General features: G+C 52.3%; 1 protein-coding gene across 50 annotated transcripts in view; it reads left to right on the top strand.

Moving 5' to 3' along the window:
• The window catches only part of TENM4 (teneurin transmembrane protein 4), a 2,941,714-nt gene that overhangs the window by 2,522,146 nt on the left and 401,058 nt on the right, over nt 1-18,510 (top strand). For all 50 annotated transcript variants that reach the window (XM_084975397.1, XM_084975391.1, XM_084975384.1 and 47 more), the window contains 2 exons: nt 7,446-7,739; nt 11,997-12,266. In XM_084975397.1, coding sequence (XP_084831523.1) covers nt 7,446-7,739; nt 11,997-12,266 — 564 coding nt within the window. The remainder of the gene's footprint in view (nt 1-7,445; nt 7,740-11,996; nt 12,267-18,510) is intronic.

The raw sequence follows: 18,510 nt of genomic DNA, 5'->3' as shown, positions 1-18,510 counted from the left end.
AATGCTCTGGGGTCTACCAGAGGGAGCAGAGAGCAACCCACTTCCCGTCCTGGCATTTTATGTGAATCTGTGCATCCCTTTGCTACTCTGAACCTCAGTTTCCAAATCTGTAAAGTGGGGATAACAGTACCTACTTCTTTGGTTTGTTCACAGCCCAGCACAGACCCTGGCACAGACTAGGTCCGTCTCTCCCCAGCATTCAACTTCATATCACACTGTAGTTTAAAACAAAGGACTTGTAAGAGCGAACGTCGAAGGCCTAAGGAAACTAAAAATTTATGATGACTGTATATACACATGCACACACAGACACTGCCCAGGACTCACATTTTGAAGAAAACATTTTAGCTCTGAAATATTTATGGGCCCTTTTTGACACACAAAGAACTAAAAATATCACCATGTGCTTATGTTAAGGAAAACTTCTAAAACTTTAGTAGGAATTCAGTCAGTGTCCTGGCTCGAATCTAGCCGTTTCTGAGGTGGCGAGGAAACCCAGGGTGGTAAGAACCCCCATTTCCCTGAGGCTTTGGCAGGGGCAGAGGGTCCTCGGCAGGGCTGTTCATCTGACCACATCTGCCCGTACATGCTCCAGGCCCCTGCCCCTCGTAGAGACCACCGGAGCCCACGTCGGCTTCTTGAGTTTCCCCCAAACACGAAAAGCTTTGTTTCCGCCTTCTCCTCTTCTCTCCCTGCATTCTGCATCCTTGCCTTTCTTCCAGGCCAGCTCCTGGCCCCGGAAAACTAGCTAGAGGACACGCTCCCCTGGGATCGCCAGGCTCAGGCTTTCTGCCACCTGCACTGTGACATTTTACTGTCCACTTAGGTGATAATCACTCATGGAAATGCCTTTTTATTTATTTTTTCTACCTGGCCACTCAGTCCTCACCTCTCAAGCCTGATGTTAACTTCCCTCCCCTTCTGAAGCCTGGACTCCGTCTACTCTCAGCCCCCCTCACCCCTCCCACTTTCATGGTCTTTTTCAAGCTCTAGGTTGGCAGCCTGTCCATAATTCTGTTTTAGTGGAATAGAATAAGATAGACAATATCAGATTCCACCCTTGAGGAAAGGTTGGGCGTGGTTTTTGAAATTTCTGTTTTAGTTAGAAATGTGTAGATTTATGTGTATACTGATTGCAAAAGAAATATATCTTTGTTGTAGGTTAGAGAAAATGGGAAAGTCACAGATTTCGACTTCTCCTTTTACTGCAAAACTGTCTGGCTGGGCTCACTCTTACTTGACATTCTTTGGTCATGGCTTAGATGTCACTTTCTCTGGACAGTGGCCCCTGAATTATTTCTCCACCTGTGGCCCACCTGACCTAGCTTAGGGGCCACTCAGGTGCCGTCCCCCTCTCTCCCTGTCTGATTTGCCCACTTTCTAGATTATCCAAGGAGTAGGAGCCCGTTGTCTGTCCACTGAAGCCTCACACAAGGCTGGAAACAGTGCGGCAGGAACCCAGTAGGGGGGAAGAGGGAGGGGAGGGCAAAGGAGCCTTATGTGTTACCTCCGTGCATCTTCCACTGCACCCTGGAGACAAGAGGCCCTTAGCGGAGCTCCTCTGTGGGACAACAGGATTGGCAGCATCTTGGGAGCCCTGGGACGTGAGTTCGATCCCAGGCCCAGCACAGTGGGTTTAGGATTTGGCATTGCCACAGCTGCAGCTTAGGTCGAGACTGCGGCTCTGATCTGATCCCTGGCCCAGGAGCTCCATATGCTGCTGGGCGGCCGACAAAAAAAAAAAAAAAAAAAAAAAAAAAAAAAAAAAAAAGGAGGGAAGAGGTTTTCAGCAATCACTTACCAAATGAATTAACCTCTGGTACAGGCTGTGCAATACCTTTCTTTAGGTTTAAACATTTTCTTCTGATTCACATCTAGACCCTGACATGGGAAGCCATGTGATTTAGAGCAAATCGCTTAATCTCTTTGAGCTTGTTATCTCATTTGTGAAATCACAGTAAATAAGAGAAAACACAAAATAAGAGGATAATAGCTAACCTGTGTAGTTGTTGTAGGGATTAGAAACATGTACAGAGTACCCAGCAGGAGTGGGTGTTTGATTAGCAGCCGTTTGACTGTCACCGCCATGTCACCGGCCTTCTCCACAGTCCCTCACCTGGTCAGACCTTCCAGCCCCATCTGCATCCAGCTCCATGTCAAAGAAAAAAAAAAAAAAGTGAATTTTGGGATCACTGGGTTCGGGTCCCAGTGCTGTCACTTACTGGCTGTGTGAGCCTGATCGGCCGGTTGGCTCTCCAAGCAGCTCTCTCAAGCCAGGGGCGACGAGGGTTCTCGTGGGTCGGTGTGGAGGGCACCAGCGACCACACTCGATACAGACATGTCTTCCCTTTTCTTGTCCGGAGCCCACTCTCCTCCCCTGTAGACGGACCAAAGATGACCCCCAGGTCAGCACAAGGAGAGATGACACAACTGCAGTTTGTGCTTTTCCATCTTCACTGATGGCCCGCGGCTGACACCCCCAGAGACAGCAATCCACTCCTACAGGGGCTCCTGTCCTGCTCATCTCCTGGCCCAGGGCCCAGCCCCAGACTGTTCTGGAAATGAACTCCTCTGCAAAGACACCTTTGTGGTGCTTGGGTCTTACCTGGGGTAGCGTGTCCGCAGCCAGCAGAGGGTGTGTCTGGGAGAAGCGAGTCAGGGGGCCAGGTGTTCTGCAGGCAGCGAGAGGAAGCAGAGGGAGAGTCAGGCAGCATCAGGCCAATGGACTTTCAGGGCAGCGGGGACCCCGGAGGGCAGCAGCCTAAGGAGAGACTGACTTGTGCCAGCGTGGACGTGTCTGGGAGTTTCTGTCCCCCAGCCCATGGGTGGGAGTCGCAGGTCCGAGCAGGCACCCTTCCCCAGCGTGGCTCCTGCCGGTCCTGGGAATCAGCGTTGCTGTGCTGCAGACCCTAGCTCCCAGAACAGCTTTTTTTCCACTGTCCCTTCTTTCATTCCAGACTCTTCTTTTTCTCTCGATGAAATGCCAATTTGAGTATGAACCATGACCGATTTCCCATCTGTTCAAAAAAAGTAAATATTTACCGAATTACTATATTAAGACTAAAATGGAAAAAGTGAAAAGGAAATGAGAGCGAGGCAAATGTTCTCCCTGCCTCTGCTTCTGTAATAGGGAAGCCATGAGTCTGGGGACTGTGTTCTCAATAATTTGTAATTACGGAGCCTTTGCTTTGAAGCCAGTGTCTCTGGTCAACAGGCACAAACTGATAGGAAACATAGTTATCTACCAATTTACCAGCTTAGAATGTGTCTCAGACTTATTAACATATGTTTCTGAAGGGATTTCTCCAGGTAGAACGGACGACTAGCTAGAGGCTTCTAAAGTACGCTTTTAAAAATAAAATGCGGGGGAGTTTCTCCTCTGACACAGAGGGTTAAGAATCTGGTATTGTCTCTGCCGAGGTAAGGCTCGATCCCTGGCCCGGCCTAGTGGATTAAGGATCTGGTGTCACTGCATCTATGGCATAGGTTGCACCTATGGCTTGGATTTGATCCCTGGCCAAGGAACTTCCAAATGCAGGGAATGCAGCCGAAAAAAAAAAAAAAAAAAGTGGATTTTTCTAATGATAATAATGGCTAACATATAGTGAGCATCCATGATGTATCAGGGATCATATGTACCAGGGACATGAACTAACTTTTCATCCTCAGAATAACCGAAGAGGTTGGTAGTATTTTACAGATGAGGAACGTGAAGCACAGAGAGGCTAAATAAATTGCCCAAGGACACACAGCTGCTAAGGAGTGGACACACACTTCAAGCTCAGGCTGCCTTTGAAATGTAAAAAGAACACATCCGAGCAATGCCTTTAATTCAGTCTTAGTTCCTAATACACAGGGCCTCAATTTAACCACTTATATCTTACATAAGATCGCTGAGAAGGGATGAAGGAGCTGCCACGTAGTTTTTTAATTTCTTCACTCAGCTGACAATCCATGAGCACTGGGGATGCCAGGCCTGCCCTCAAGGTACTGCAGTCAAGGGAGACGCAACTGTGAAAAAAGACCATCTGGCTAGCTGGGTGTAGTGTGATGGAACGGCATGTGCAAAGGTGTGCAGGCCACAGGCCTGATGTCCAGGAAAGGGGCTCAGTGACAGGGAAGTGAGGATGGACCAGACAGAAAAGAGCTTTCCATTTTGACCAAAAAACCTGGAATTTATCCTGAAAGCTGAAAGCTCCACAGGACTGCTCTAGAGGGGAAAAGACAGGGCAGTGGCATGATCCGGGCTGGGGAAGGTCATCTGGCAAAGTCTATAAGGCAATACCATCTAGAGGTTATGGCCATGTGCTGAGTTCAGTGACCTGGGTCAAAACTGTGGCACCATCACTCAAGAGACATGTAACCTTGGGCAGGACACCTGACCTCACAGTTACTCCCCTCCCCCCACCTTTTTTTTTTTTTTTTTTTTGCTTTTCAGGGCCACACCTGCAGCATATAGATTATAGATGTTCCCAGGCTAGGGGTCAAATTGGAGCTATGGATGCCGGATGCTGGGCTATGCCACAGCCACACCAGATCCAAGCCGAATCTGCAACCTACACCACAGCTCACGGTAATGCCAGATCCTTAACCCACTGAGCAAGGCCAGGGATCAAATCCAAGTCCTCATGGATACTAGTCGGGGTCATAACCCACTGAGATACAACAGAAATTCCCTGGGATGTTACTGTTAATACCATTATTATTAGGAATGATTAGTGACCAATTAAAACTAATTGAGCACTTATTATTATTATTGCTTCATTATCCTCACTTAAAGGAGGGGTGTCAGGTGAAGGGCCAGGGGGCACAGAGACAAGGTGTGAGTCCCCATAAATCCTCATTCACATTAGTGGATTAGAGCAGTGCTTTGGATGAAAAGCCAGCATTGGGTCATGCTATCAACCTAAGGAGTTATAATCAGTCTTTAAAAAAAAAAAAAAATGAAAGAGAATGAAATAGAGAAGACCAGACGCATTGCTCATCATGCAGTAACTTTTGTTTCCCTTTCATACATAAAAACACACTGACATACATGAGATGTTTTTCAAACTATGGGTTTCACACACAAAGATTTTACAGACCATGGAATAGAAGTTAGTATCGAATAGAAGTTAGTATCACCTGTCTTCCCGTGGTCCCGCCCCTCTGATTCTCAGGGGACCCGTGTTTGTCAGCCACTGCCAGGAAGCCTGTCATCACGAGGGCAAAGCTCAGGACCTTGGGTTGGGGCCCCAGTAAGAGGGTTCAGTTTCTGGGTATCCTAGGTCACATCCCTCATCCCAGCACTAATTTCCAGGGGTATTTTTTGAGAATTGGGCCCCCCTCAAATGTCACTTATCCATTTTATCTGGCTCTAATTAGAGCCCTAAGGTGCTGCAGTCTGCCTAGCAATGCTGACTTTTTTTTTTTTTTTTTTTCCCACTGTACAGCAAGGGGGTCAGGTTATCCTTACATGTATACATTGCAATTACAGTTTTTTCCCCCACCCTTTCTTCTGTTGCAACATGAGTATCTAGACATAGTTCTCAATGCTATTCAGCAGGATCTCCTTGTAAATCTATTCTAGGTTGTGTCTGATGAGCCCAAGCTCCCGATCCCTCCCACTCCCTCCCCCTCCCATCAGGCAACCACAAGTCTCTTCTCCAAGTCCATGATTTTCTTTTCTGAGGAGATGTTCATTTGTGCTGGATATTAGATTCCAGTTATAAGTGATATCATATGGTATTTGTCTTTGTCTTTCTGGAGCAATGCTGACTTTGCCACTAGCTCACCATATGGCTTTGGGCAGGAGGTGGTAAGGCTCTGGTTAGTGTTGTCCCCTGTAAAAAATATGGGTGAATATAGTTGTCTTTGAATACTTCATGGTTATTTTGCGGTACCGATATAGTCACAATTATTTGCACCCTTGAAGATCACGGAGAACCAGGTAGAGAGAAGTCTGCAGCAGACCCTCGGGATCCATGGTAAACCCCAAAGGCATTAAGTGGTAACCTCAGGCACTTCCTTGCTGAAAAGGTGATGCAGTTTTCTGGGTTAGGACATATGCCCCTTTTAGGTGGGTCTAGAGAGCTCTTTAACAAGACAGGCAGAGCCACCGGAGCCTTATTACAACCTTCCCTGGGGAGGGACTGGGAGGTCTGGGGAGGGAAGAGAGCATCCTCAATCCATGAGGATACTGAGATCCCCAGTGTCTATGGTCAAAGGCAAAACCTGGAAACCGCTAGCCCTCCGAACCCAACTGACCCATCAGTGTCTCATCAGACTTTTGTGCAGGATATTCTGCTTTCCTCCTGTGCTGACCCCTGGATCTTATAGGGGGGCTACATTTGCTACCCCAAAGCCAAAAGAAGACATTTGGAAAGAGAGGATACCACAAAAGCTTTTAAAAAAAATGTGTCTGTTTAGGGCAAAAGGGTCAAGATAGGGAAAAGAGGAGAAAGAGAGATTAGGAGCTTCCCACCAACCAGACACCTGGGGAAAGCCCAGACATAAGCAGCAGGCACGGTGGCTTCCCCAGGAGCATCCATCTCATCAGCAATGAGATGGATGCCTCTGGAAGTGAAGTTCTCTCATAGGCCTGGTGGTCAGGCCAGCCTACAGGGAAGGATGCTTTTGTGTGGTGGGAGGTGTGGAGCTCCAGGGGGCATTCTAGCATAGGAAAAACTCAGGCTTAAAGCCAAATAGACCTGGGTTCAGATCCTAGCTTGAAGGTGGTTTGGAATGGCAGTTGTCTCATCCGTCCGGTGGGGATCGGTTGGCCGGCTAATGAAACAAATATAAATACATATTAGAGGCACCAGGCTTCACTTTGGGTGCAGTAGATCAGGAGTGAGGAAAACAGGTAAGGCTCCTGCTCTCAGGGTGCCTACGTATTAGTGCAAGAAAACAGGACAATGAGCAGGGAATTATTTAATTGGATTGATGGTTTATACCTTGGCTCATTTCCAAAAAAAAAGGTTGGTGACAGTACTAACATCTCCGAACATGAGACAATTTAATGAGATATGCAAAGTGCTTTATACCCAGCGCCTGAATATAGGTGTTCATTTCACAAATTCTTAAGGAGCCCCTGTTCTGTGTGAGGCCTGGTCTTCGCTGGGGGCCTGATGGGAACAAACACGTGATTCCCATCTAATGGGATCAGGAAAACCTGTGCCCGGTGGCTTTTGTGGTCAGTTTCTCTGATACCTATCCCTGGAGGAGAAGCTGGGGACATCTTGGCGGTAGATAGGTCGGGGAGCAGGAAGAGAAAGGACTCATCATCACAGGCTTTGGGTGCGAGTCCCCCGTGCTACCTCCGCGATGGAGCTGCGCCCTCAACCTCCGCAGCCCGAGGCCCCTCCTCTAGGCGCTGCAGGGTGTATCGAGGTCCCAGACCCCGAGATCGCCTTTGCCTGTTGGGGCCAGAACTGATGACCTTTCTTTGGTTTCTCGGGCTCCAGACCACTCGGCCCTGAGTGCGGCGAGGACCCTGTTCGTGGATGTGGAGGAGCGCGGGCCGGAGGCCATGGACGTGAAGGAGAGGAAGCCGTACCGCTCGCTGACCCGGCGCCGCGACGCCGAGCGCCGCTACACCAGCTCGTCCGCCGACAGCGAGGAGGGCAAGGCCCCGCAGAAGTCCTACAGCTCCAGCGAGACCCTCAAGGCCTACGACCAGGACGCCCGCCTGGCCTACGGGGGCAGCAGCCGCGTCAAGGACCTGGTGCCGCAGGAGGCCGAGGAGTTCTGCCGCCCGGGTGAGGGCGGGCCGGGGGCGGGGCCGGGGGCGGGGCGTGCGCACAGGTGTGCCCCGGGGCGGGGCGTGCGCGCACGTGTGCGGAACGCCCGCGGGGTGGAGGACGCCAGCTCTCCGCGGTTTGGGCACCGAGATCTATCTAGTCAGAGCCTCTCTGCGGGTTAGTTCTTAGTCCATTCATTTTCATGCTCACCCAGCTTGTGGGTATCTGGAGGCTGTTAGGAGCTGGAATCCGGGTCACACCGCCTGGGCTTGAGTTCTCAGCCACCACAGGCTCTCCTCTGAGCCTCAGTCCTCATCTGTTGAATGGCCGTGAATACTGCACTGAATTGCCCGTGAGGACTAACGAGGTGACATGTTTAAGGGGTAAGTGTGATGACACCAAGTGCTGAGTAAGTCTTAGTTTTGTGTGTTTTGTTATTCGTGCTTATATTTATTCATTCAACAAACACACCTTGGCGGCAGCTTTGTGTCAAGCGCTGTTCTGATCTTGAGAGGAAGACGCTGGTGAGCTAATTAGGTCTAAAAATTTAGTAACATGGGGATAGTCTGGTGCCTGACGCCCTGTCCTTCACTTCTTACACACAGTGGTCACCAGAGCCTAGCCATCCTACTCCGGAATACCTCTCAAATCCATCCCTCTTCTCTGTCCCCTCTGCCATTGTCCCAGTTCAGACGGTTGTCTTCTCGCTGGGAGGGTTGACCTCAGCCCCTCTTCACCCAGTGCTGCCCCCTTTGGGCCATGCTCTGCACTGCAACCAAAGTGAACCTGGGAATGACTCCGTACTGCCCTTAATGTGAGCTCCTAAACCTGCCGTGAGAGGGCTTTCCTAAACCGTTTCATCTTCCTGTTATCCCCTGCCTCTCCACGCCCCACCGCCCACGCTCCAGCCCCGCTGGGCAGCTCATTATTCCCACACCTGCTGTGATCTGTGTTCCCTACCCCCTTAGTGATTCCTGTTTTTCTCCCTCTAGAGCCTTGAGCCCTCCTCAATGCCAGGTGGGCCAGCACAAGTCCCTGAGTCTACCCTGCCCAGTTCCCTTCCACAGACCCAGCTGGCCAGGTGCTGTGTTATTTACATACATTTTGTCTTTGGTATTTAATCCTTACAAGGATCCCTGATTCATTTGCCCAAGATCACAGAGGCAAGAGGAGCCGCCCCCACCACACAGACACACACACCTGAGGCCTACCTGGCCTCTCCCCCAGGCCTGGATCCACACAAAAGCTGACTTGTTAGGAAGGCTGCCGCTCCTGTTTTGAAAACAAGAGAGAGGTCTTCAGCTTTTTCCCAGTTCGTGGCTGATAGCTCACACTCTGGCATCGGTCGGATCTGGATTTGAATTCTGGCTCAGGGTCTTCACCTGGGCAATGGAAGAAAGATGGTGCCTCCTGATTGTGGGGGTGGGGGAGGGTTGAGGAAGACTGTGAATAGAGCGCTTAACACTTGCACCGCGGAGATGCTTCAGACATGCTGCCTGCTACTGTCATGTCTGGGTCTCAGCGACAGAGAGGGACGCATGGAGTCAGAGCTTTCCTCCAGCTCTCTTGCCCGTGCTTGATAGATCCTGGTGACCCCTGGGTGTCACCCTAGCACATGAGGCTCCAGAAGAAGCCCCTCTTACCTTCATAAATAACAAACAAGAAGCATACTCAGCTCATAGACAGGCATAGACATTTTACAAAGTGCTTTCCCGCCCATTACCTCCTGGAGGCTCAAAAATCCTGTGAGGATAGCAGGTCATAGATTATCACCCCCATTTTAAAGACTACCACTACAACATTTTAAGGCCCAGGCGATGTAACCCACCTAAGCTTGCCCAGCTAGATGTTGAGCAAGGTGTGTTGTCAGCCGCAGTCCTGGGCCCCCCGGGAAAGAAGCCAAAGGGACTTAAAGCAAAGGGATCGCAAGAACGTCTCACGTTTGATGAAATAAATCTCAGGTCACACAGCAGAGGGGCTGGGCTGGTTCGCCAGGACCCCTGAGCCCTTAGGGTCAGCCCTCACCTTGCATCTCTCCTGTCCTGGGATGGCTCAGCTGACTCCCATTGAGTCCGGCTGCTTAAAAGCGTATGCAGGGCAAGCCATGTGGAAATCAATGCAGCCCGGGCTGTTTGTTGCAAATAAATTTGATTTTTCACTTAATGTAACAGTCATTCTTCATGACATGTGACTGGCCTCCTTTAAGAGGTGCAGCCCAGGGGAGCAGGGAGAGGGGCTGGGGGCGGCAGGGGTGGGAGGTGGGCAGAGGTGGGTGGGGGGAAAGGAGGTCAGAGGGAGGTACGCAGGGCGGCCAGGGGGGTGGTGTGCAGAGAGGGTGGGAAGCGGACTGAGGGGGTTTAGGCTCCAGGTTGGAGTTTCCTTCTGCAGCAGAGGCGGGCAGACTGCGGTGTGGCACATAGGGTGATGTTCACAGCGTTTCACACCTGGTCTGACCCAGGCTCCGGCCAGAAGAATGTCTCCTTGGCCACCGAGCAGGGCCGGAGGCCAGTGATGGGCAGCCTGCTGACGTTCACCCGAAACCGCTTGGTTCCTAGGAGGCTGCTGTTTGAGAGGAGGGGCAGGCAGCGCACAGGCTGGGGCTCTAGGTGTGAGGAGGCCGAGCATCAGTTATTTACCAACCAGTATGGACTGTTTTTGTGACTCGAACCTCAAATCAAGGCTGTACCAGCATGAACCACCCCTCCCCCCAGGGCCAGCCTCAACACCTGTCACTTCAGCATGGTCCCAGTTGGTCTCTTCTCCCACCTCCTCTCTCCCTTTATCTGACCCCCCACGGCACTACCGGAGTGTGTCTGATTATGTAGCTAACTCTCACTGAGTACCTGCTGGGTGCCAGGCTGGACACGGAGCTGACCAGGACCCTGGTGGGGGGGGAAGGGGCACAGGGGTTACTGCTAAGCGTGATTGGGGTGGGGGGGCATCTCTGCTGGCTAATCCCCCCCACCGCCTCACCTGTGGTTCCTTCTCCCTTCTTGGCAGGCTTGTCCTCTTCAGGCCCAGCCCTGGTTGCAGGATCCTTCAAAGCCAGGGCATCTGTCTCTTCACATTCACTCTCCCCCGCAAGAACCCTTACCCCAATACCCTGCCGTCTGCCTCTGTGCTCCCACAGCCCTGTCCATGGGTCTCCCACTCTGGGCTTTCGCCCTTAATCATGGTTTGAGTTGCGTCTCCCCCTCTGGACTATGAGCTCTGTGAAGTCGGGCGCCACGCCCTGTCACTGCTGTCATCATCGCTCAAGGCCCAGGGCCAGCTTGTGTTGGGTTAAATGTGATGCTGCCTGATTCTAAGTCCATTTCCCATATCATTGGTTTAACTTTCTTCCTCATCCGCGCCAACACTCGTGGCAACATGAGAAATACGGAGACGCTCTCCCCGAATAAGCCCTGATGAGCGTTCAGGAGTAACACGGAGGCTGTGTTTCCCATGGAAACGCCCCCCACCCACGTCTTCCCAGCCTCAGTCCTGGGCGCAGCCAGGCCTCCCCAGGGCCTCGAGAGGCCCATCAGCAGCCCCGCCTTGGCTGCGTGCTTGACTCCCTGGGTTACTCCAGAGCCCGCTGGTTCCTGTCACAGCCCCCCTGGCAGAGGAAGCAGAAGACAGAGCCCACTTGTTGTGCAAGGCCCGCTTCTCCCAGCCAGTCACTGTCTTCTTCCCTTTCCTGCCCCAGACTTTGCTGAGCTGGCCGGCAAGGAGTGTCTGGTCCCAGGGAGCCATGGGCATCTCAGAGACCAGGCCGCCACACTGCTCGGGAGCGCCCCCTGCCGGCAGCCCCAGCACCACCCTGGCCTGGAAGAGGAGAGCTGAAGCCCTCTGTCCCATGTAGCAGACATGTGTTGAGCCCCTTCTGGGTGCCAGGCAGAGTTCTAGGCTCAGGGATTTAGGGATGAGCTGGACACAGTCCCTGCTCCTTTGGGGCCATCTCCTGTGAGGAGCCAGGCCCTTAAGCAGTTCTGCTCTGCAGGCTGACTAGGGCCGAGGCCTCTCAGAGGGAGCTCAGAGGAAGAAGCAATGATTTCTGCACAGGGTGTAAGATTAGAAGAAGCTTCTCAGAGGAGGTGCCATGTGCATTGAGCCTTCCAGAAAGGTGTGGAGGGTTTGGGCTGGTGGAGAGGGCGCAGAGGGAAGGCTGGGGCATCAGACACACAGCAAGCTCAAAGGACAGCAGTGAGTCCTGGGGTGGGGGCCAGGCTTCTACTAGGGAGGACCCCCCCCACACCCAGCCCCCTAATCAATCTCCCCTGCCTTTCTTCCCAGGTACCAACTTCACCCTGCGTGAGCTGGGGCTGGGGGAGGTGACGCCCCCTCACGGGACCCTGTACCGGACAGACATCGGCCTCCCGCACTGTGGCTACTCCATGGGGGCCAGCTCCGAGGCCGACCTGGAGGCTGACACTGTGCTGTCCCCCGAGCACCCCGTGCGGCTGTGGGGCCGCAGCACGCGGTCGGGGCGCAGCTCCTGCCTGTCCAGCCGGGCCAACTCCAACCTCACGCTCACCGACACGGAGCACGAGAACACGGAGACTGGTGAGTGGCCCGCTTGGCCTGGGTTGCAGAGCCAGGCTTTTAATTACGGTATTGATTTTCCGCTCCGTCACTTGGGGCCCTGGTGAAGTCGGTGGAAATTGCTTTGCTCTCAGTGGTCAAAAGGCAGACCCTCTTGCAGGGTCACGTGAAATACCCACCCATGGGTGACAGGCCAGGGACTGGGTCGCTGCTCTTTCCTTCCAGACTAGGGGAGTGCCTGAGGGGCAGGACGTATTGCTGACAAGGTGCCTGTGGCAGAGGGGCCGGGAGGCCAGAGGTAACCCTCCCCCTACAGCCTGTTCTCTGCGACATCAGCCATGCCTCATCCTGCAGAATCCTGATGGCACAGCCCCCAGCCTCCAGGTGCCCCCCCCCCCACCTCGGGCAGTTGCCATGGCCCTGCCCCACCCCAGGATCTTCTGCCCATCGGAGGATGGCTTTTCCACCAAAACCATCATGCTAGAGTAACTTAAAACCCGTGTTTGTACTCCAGCTTTCCCATGAGCTGGAGCCAAGAGATGCAGTGGAGGAAAAAGATGACAAACTCGTTCACACGCCTCCTTTCTATGCGGAAGAAAAGGGTGCCAGGTTCCAGAATGTTCCTCCTTACTCTCGGACCTTGTCGGCAGATCCCGCAGGGGCTCTGAGTTAGATGCAGCCCTGCAGCAGGCCCCTGAGGGACTCTCCCTTTCTGTGGTGCTTTGTGCCCCTGAAGCCCCTGGGCAACCTGCGGTCGAGGTACAGGGAGCAGGTGGGTCCTGCTGGGTCTGGCAGCAAAGACTTAGGGAGGGTGCTGGAGACCTGGACGGCCCCTCTGCGTTGCCCCCAGGGAAGGGCTTTGTTTCTCAGAAGTCCAGTGAGGGAGTCTGCTGGCACTGCCACACCAGAGGCAGGAGGGGGCTGTGTGTGGGGAGGGCCATCTGAAGGGGAACTGGAAGAACCAAGCCTGGAGCCAGTGCTGCCTGCTGGTTGCCAGCTCAAAATGCAGGATCCCGTGATTCCTGTCCAGGATTTGGGAGGATTGGGGGGGAGGTGGGAGATGGAGACACCAGGTCAAAGGCGAAGACTCAGGTGAGTTAAAGAAGGAAAGGAGAGAGTTCCCATCATGGCTCAGCAGTAACAAACCCGACTAGTATCCATGAGGATGCAGGTTTGATCCCTGGCCCTGCTTAGTGAGTTAAGGATCCGGTGTTGCCATGAGCTGTGGTATAGGTCACAGATGCGGCTCGGATCCCACGTTACTGTGGCTGTGACCTAGGCCAGCAACTGTAGCTCTGATTCGACCCCTAGCCTGGGAACTTCCATATGCCACAGGTGTGGCCCTAAAAAAGGAAAAAAAAAAAAAAAAAAAAAGGAAGGGAGGCGCCAATGGGTTGTGAGTGACACAGTCCTACAGTCCCAGATTGGGATCAGGCAGGAGACCAGGTGAGCTCCAGGTCGGATGGAGAAATTATCCCCTAAAAGAATCAGGTGCAGCAGAATTGCATCAATTCCATCACTGCTGCTAGAGAACTTGGAGAACTTGGTTCCTTTTTCCTGGGGACCCTGTGCACCTGTTTGAGGATGGGGCCGCAGCAGATCCCAGATATCAGCTTGACTGTCTCCCTCCCCTGACACTCCACCAGCTCTGGGAGGGGGTCAGCGACCTAAGCACCCGAACGAGTGCCCCTCTCTGCAGTGGGGAGCCATCCACACTCCCTCATCCACCCCCCCACACCTAGGCCCAAGCCCAGCCAGCAGCCCTTCCTCTCCCTTCCCAACCATGCTTTCAGTTTGTGTGTGAGGCCTGTACAGAGAATGCTGTCTGACTAGAAGGCAGGAAGCCTTAGTTCCATCACTGACCTGGGGTGAAGCATCGGATAAGTTAGATCTTTTCTCTGGACCTCAGTTTCCTGATCTATAAAATAAGTAGTTTAAATGAAATCAGCATTCCCTATATTCTAAGAATGTTGATAGTTCTTAGCTTGAAGGGGGTGGAGGCGAGTGCTCAGTGGCCAAATAATGTTGGAAACCCTGGGTTCATAGAATTTAACCAGTTTCCTTACTGCAGGACTGCTCAGAGCCTTTAATAGTCTAATATGCATGATAATGGATAAATTAGCAAGGAAGCTTATATGTGGCAGTCCCCAAATTGATTTAAGGATGAAGAACCCTTTCTTCTCAGAGCATCTGAAAGGAACAGTGTTCCAGTGAAAACTTTTGGGGAATAAGTAAGCTGAATTACGTGCCGGCGCTTCTGGATCTAGGATTCTATGTTTCTAAGCCCTTACATTAAGACAAAGGTGCATGGAGTTCTTGTTGTGGCACAGTGGGTTAAGAACCTGACTGCAATGGCCCGGTTTGCTGCGGAGGTACGGGTTCCATCCCCAGCCAGGTGCAGTGGGTTGAAAGGATCCAGAGTTGCTGCAGCTGTGGCCTAGGTCTCATCTGTGTCTCTGATTCAGTCTCTGGCCTGGGAACTTCTGTATGTTGAGGGTGTGGCCATAAGAAAAAAAAAAAAAAAAAGGATGAAGGTGAAGAAAAGGAAAATGGTAGTAACAGCAATGATGGTTACTACCTGCTGCTGATTATTAGCCTCCAAGCCCAGTGCTCAGTGCTCAAGCCGTCAGAATGAGGACTCTGTGATCCAGAGAGGTTAAGAAACCTGCGTAGGTCACACAGCTAGCAAGGTGAGATTTGAACTCAGGCCCGTTTGACTCTAAAATCTTGACTCTTGCAGCCCTTGTCATAGTGAATGTTCTCCGCAGCAAAGTACTTGCACTGTTTGTTCCTTTGAAGGCTTCTTGCCATGGTGACAAACGATCATTTTTCCATAAAGTCATGACAGAGTGAGGTGCATACCGCCCACATTATTGTATATTCCCTGAGAGCTGAATTACAGCTGAATTAAGCCTCTGTTGGGTGATAATGACATAGTCAACGAGCCTGAAGAGCTTCAGCCTTTGATAATGGGGACAGGGAGATGACTGCCTGCTTCCCTGGCCATGCCACCCTCTCCTCTGATTGCCTGCTTCCGCACTGGCCACAGCCCTCTGAGCCTCGCCGTGCTTGGGGGAGCAGGGCTGGGAAGGAGGTGGGCAGGTGGACCTAACAGAGAGCTGCTCCCTGGCCGCCTCTTCCCTTCCAGGCTTGGACTTTCAGACCCAGATGGCCCTTGGGTGCTCCCACACCTGCCCACTCGCTCCGGGTTGGAAAACTACATTAATGGCTTTGTTATACCAAAGTCTAAATAGTGACAGCGACTCGTCCTGAATGAGCCATGGGAATGGCTCTCCCTTTATCCACTGAGGAGGTCGACAGTGTTCTTATCAAGCTCAGCTCACAGCTGAGGACTGGAGCTCATAGGTGACGGGTGTGCAGCAGCCACGGGTTGAGCTGAGCCGGAGCCGGGCTCTACACAGGAGTCTCATTTCTCCTCCTCTTCCTCCTGCCCTCCCACTATCACGTCTTTCTCCCCTGCCTGCCTCTCTCACAGTCATCCGCCTGGCCCCAGCTCTGTCCTTTGTCTGTGATGAGAACTTGGGTCTCAGCATCAGAACAGGGCTCACCTCCACGGGACGTGTTTGCCGAGGCCTCGAGGTGCAGCCACTTTCCAGGAGTAGAGGGAGGCCACGCTGAGGGCCTGGTGCTGTCACCCTGCGGCACATGGGCCACGGCCTTCATCCTCATGGCAGCACCACGGCATCTCCATTTCCCAGATGGGAAAACTGAGGCTCCCGAAAGGTCAACCGACTGGCCAGAGATTGTGCAGCTGGTCAGTCAGCAAGTTGGCAAAGTTTGGATTAGAACTTGGGTCTCTCTGATGCTCTCATCTGAGCCCTCTGCCCACCTCCGTTGGACTCAGCAATCGAGGACACCAAAGCATGACCCCTGCCAACTTCCAGCCACAGGAACATCGACTCTGCCTCCATGCCGGGCCTTCCATTAGTCAATAGTAATTGTCAACAGTATTGATAGCGGTGGAGGCTTTTGCAGAGGCCCTGGCAAAGCTGCATGCAGCTGCCATCAATAATAACTTTTATGGGGTCCATTAAAGCCAATTTCTGCCCCTGAAGGTTAATGTCAGCAGCTTTTATGTCACTGCTTAATATCCAAAATAAATACAGAATTGACTGGGTAATGTAAACACAAATCTTCCCCTCAGGGCCGTCAGGCGGAGCCAGTGCTCAGGCCTCTCCTGCTGGGGCCCGGGGGTGGGGGCACGAGGAGGAGGAGCTGGCGTCATGCCAGGCACACGATTGGCATCTGTAAATATTTTTGAGAAAGTAGAATTCGCCGTTTAAGTTCTATTTCCGACCGTGGGGTCAGTGGACACGTGTCTCTTTCGTAGATTCATTCTGGGATTTGTCCTATAGCTGTGCCCGGCTCCTTCAGTAGACCAGGCATTGTTCGAGATGCATGGCAGGGAGGTGGAGCTGAGACAGCGTCGTGGCACCATCTGCAGTGGAAGCGTCACAGGCAGGATGGTGGGGCGGAAAGAAGTGGTTCCAGAGTCTAGTGAGGAGCTGGGTCTCGGATCCTGGCCGCTCCGTGTCCCTGCTCTGAGACCTTGAGCAAGTCGCCTCGCCCTGTCTGCCGCAGTCTTTGCATTTCTAAGCCAGTGCCCTGGGGTGACCGGAAGCTGGGAGAGGGGACGTGGGGGCTGCGTGTTCCGTGGGTACAGGTTGGGATGATGGGTACATAGCAGTGTGAATACTTAATGCCACCCAACCGTACCCTTAAAAATGGCTAGAAAGGTGATACATGTTTTACCACAATCATGAGACGGCACCCAAACAGCACAGCATCTTTCCTCCTTGGTGCGTCACCGTGAGCCTAAATATACTATGACATTTGCGGAGCGTCTGGTCTGTGTTGGTCCTTAATTCATGCCAGCTGTTAATATTAATTGTTGAAAGAGCCATGGGATGAGAGTAAAAGGAGCCATTCGTTGTGCCCCAAGGGCACAAAGGCCCATTCCTTCCTGCCACTCACGTTATGCGCCTGGGCCCCAAGGCCGGCAGGGTGGCCCTGGGCGGGAGGGATGTGAGAGGGGCGCGCCCAGCGGACGCAGTTGCACAGCCAAGGCTTGGCGGCAAGAGAGGCCTGGTAGGCGTGGGGAATTGTGAGAATTTAGTCCGCGCTTTAATCCCAGAGGCAAATGGAGAAATTCACTTAGAAAAGAAACAATGAAACCGAATCACAGTTGCCCCCAAATTATCAAGCAGCCTGGGTGTCAAAAGGGAAATTACTGGTTAACCTAATTAGGCAGCCAAATTGCTTATTGAGAGCCAGTAGACGAGGTGAGCGGTGAGCGTCTTCAAGCGCAGTGAGAAGCGTCTTCAAGCTCATTACCAGTTTAACTCCATTTATCCTCTACCCTCCCTGGCCCCATGCTCATGAGACCTAGTTTTAAAAATCTGTCAGAATAGCCATCATTAATCCCCCTAAGAAGCCAGGGTACTGTAGCTACCCAGCTGTTGTACACAAGGCTCCCTTTTCTAGGTCAGGAAGCTGGGTTCCTTCAGCTAGGGTAGGGGTTACACCCCTGTATTTGACTACCCTTCTGCCCTGTGAACAGGCCCACACTCCCTTCCAGAAAGCTGAGGTGCCCGGTGTTTTTAAGGGATCACGTCTCTTTGGGGACCAAGTTATCCACATAATGAGGTCTCTCAGTCCCCAAGTTCCAAAACAGATTGAGAAGGGTCTGGTAGCATCAGATCATCTGAGAATCTGGGAGCCAGGAGGGACCTTGGAGCCAACAAGCCTATTGATTTGTAACCTTTCCCATTTCCTAGTCGAGAAAACTGAGATTCAGAGAGGTTAGGTGACTTGCTGAAGGTCACACAGCAAGAGTAAACGGCAGAGCCAGGGTTTGAATGCAGACCTACCTCATTCCAGTGCCCACTGACCACCCTCTCTCCAGTTCTCTTTGCTCGATGCTAATAAAATATACATAAGCTGGGAGGTGATTCTAGCTGTGTCCAGAACATCGACTTCTTTGTCAGTGTTAGAAACTGCTAGAAAAGAAATCTAATCCATAACCTGTTAGAGCTAATCATAGGACCTAGAGATCCTCCCAGGCCACTCTAACTGTGACCTGCTGGAGAAAAGACATTTAGAGACTGTAGAGGTTTCAGAGAAGAAGTCCAAGCAGAAGGGAGCAGAGAAGGCTTTATGGAAGAAGTTCTGGTCTCTGGCTTTGAGGCATGGCAGGGACTTTGCCAGGTTAGGAGGGGGAGGGAAGGGCATTCTGTGTGGATGG

This window comes from Sus scrofa, chromosome 9 (genome assembly GCF_054392235.1).
Source record: "Sus scrofa isolate SSC_HxYL_T2T_F1_AM1 chromosome 9, Sscrofa_HxYL_maternal_Yorkshire_Landrace_v2.0, whole genome shotgun sequence".
Lineage (NCBI taxonomy): Eukaryota > Metazoa > Chordata > Mammalia > Artiodactyla > Suidae > Sus > Sus scrofa.
This window is presented reverse-complemented; position numbering and strand designations above follow the sequence as displayed.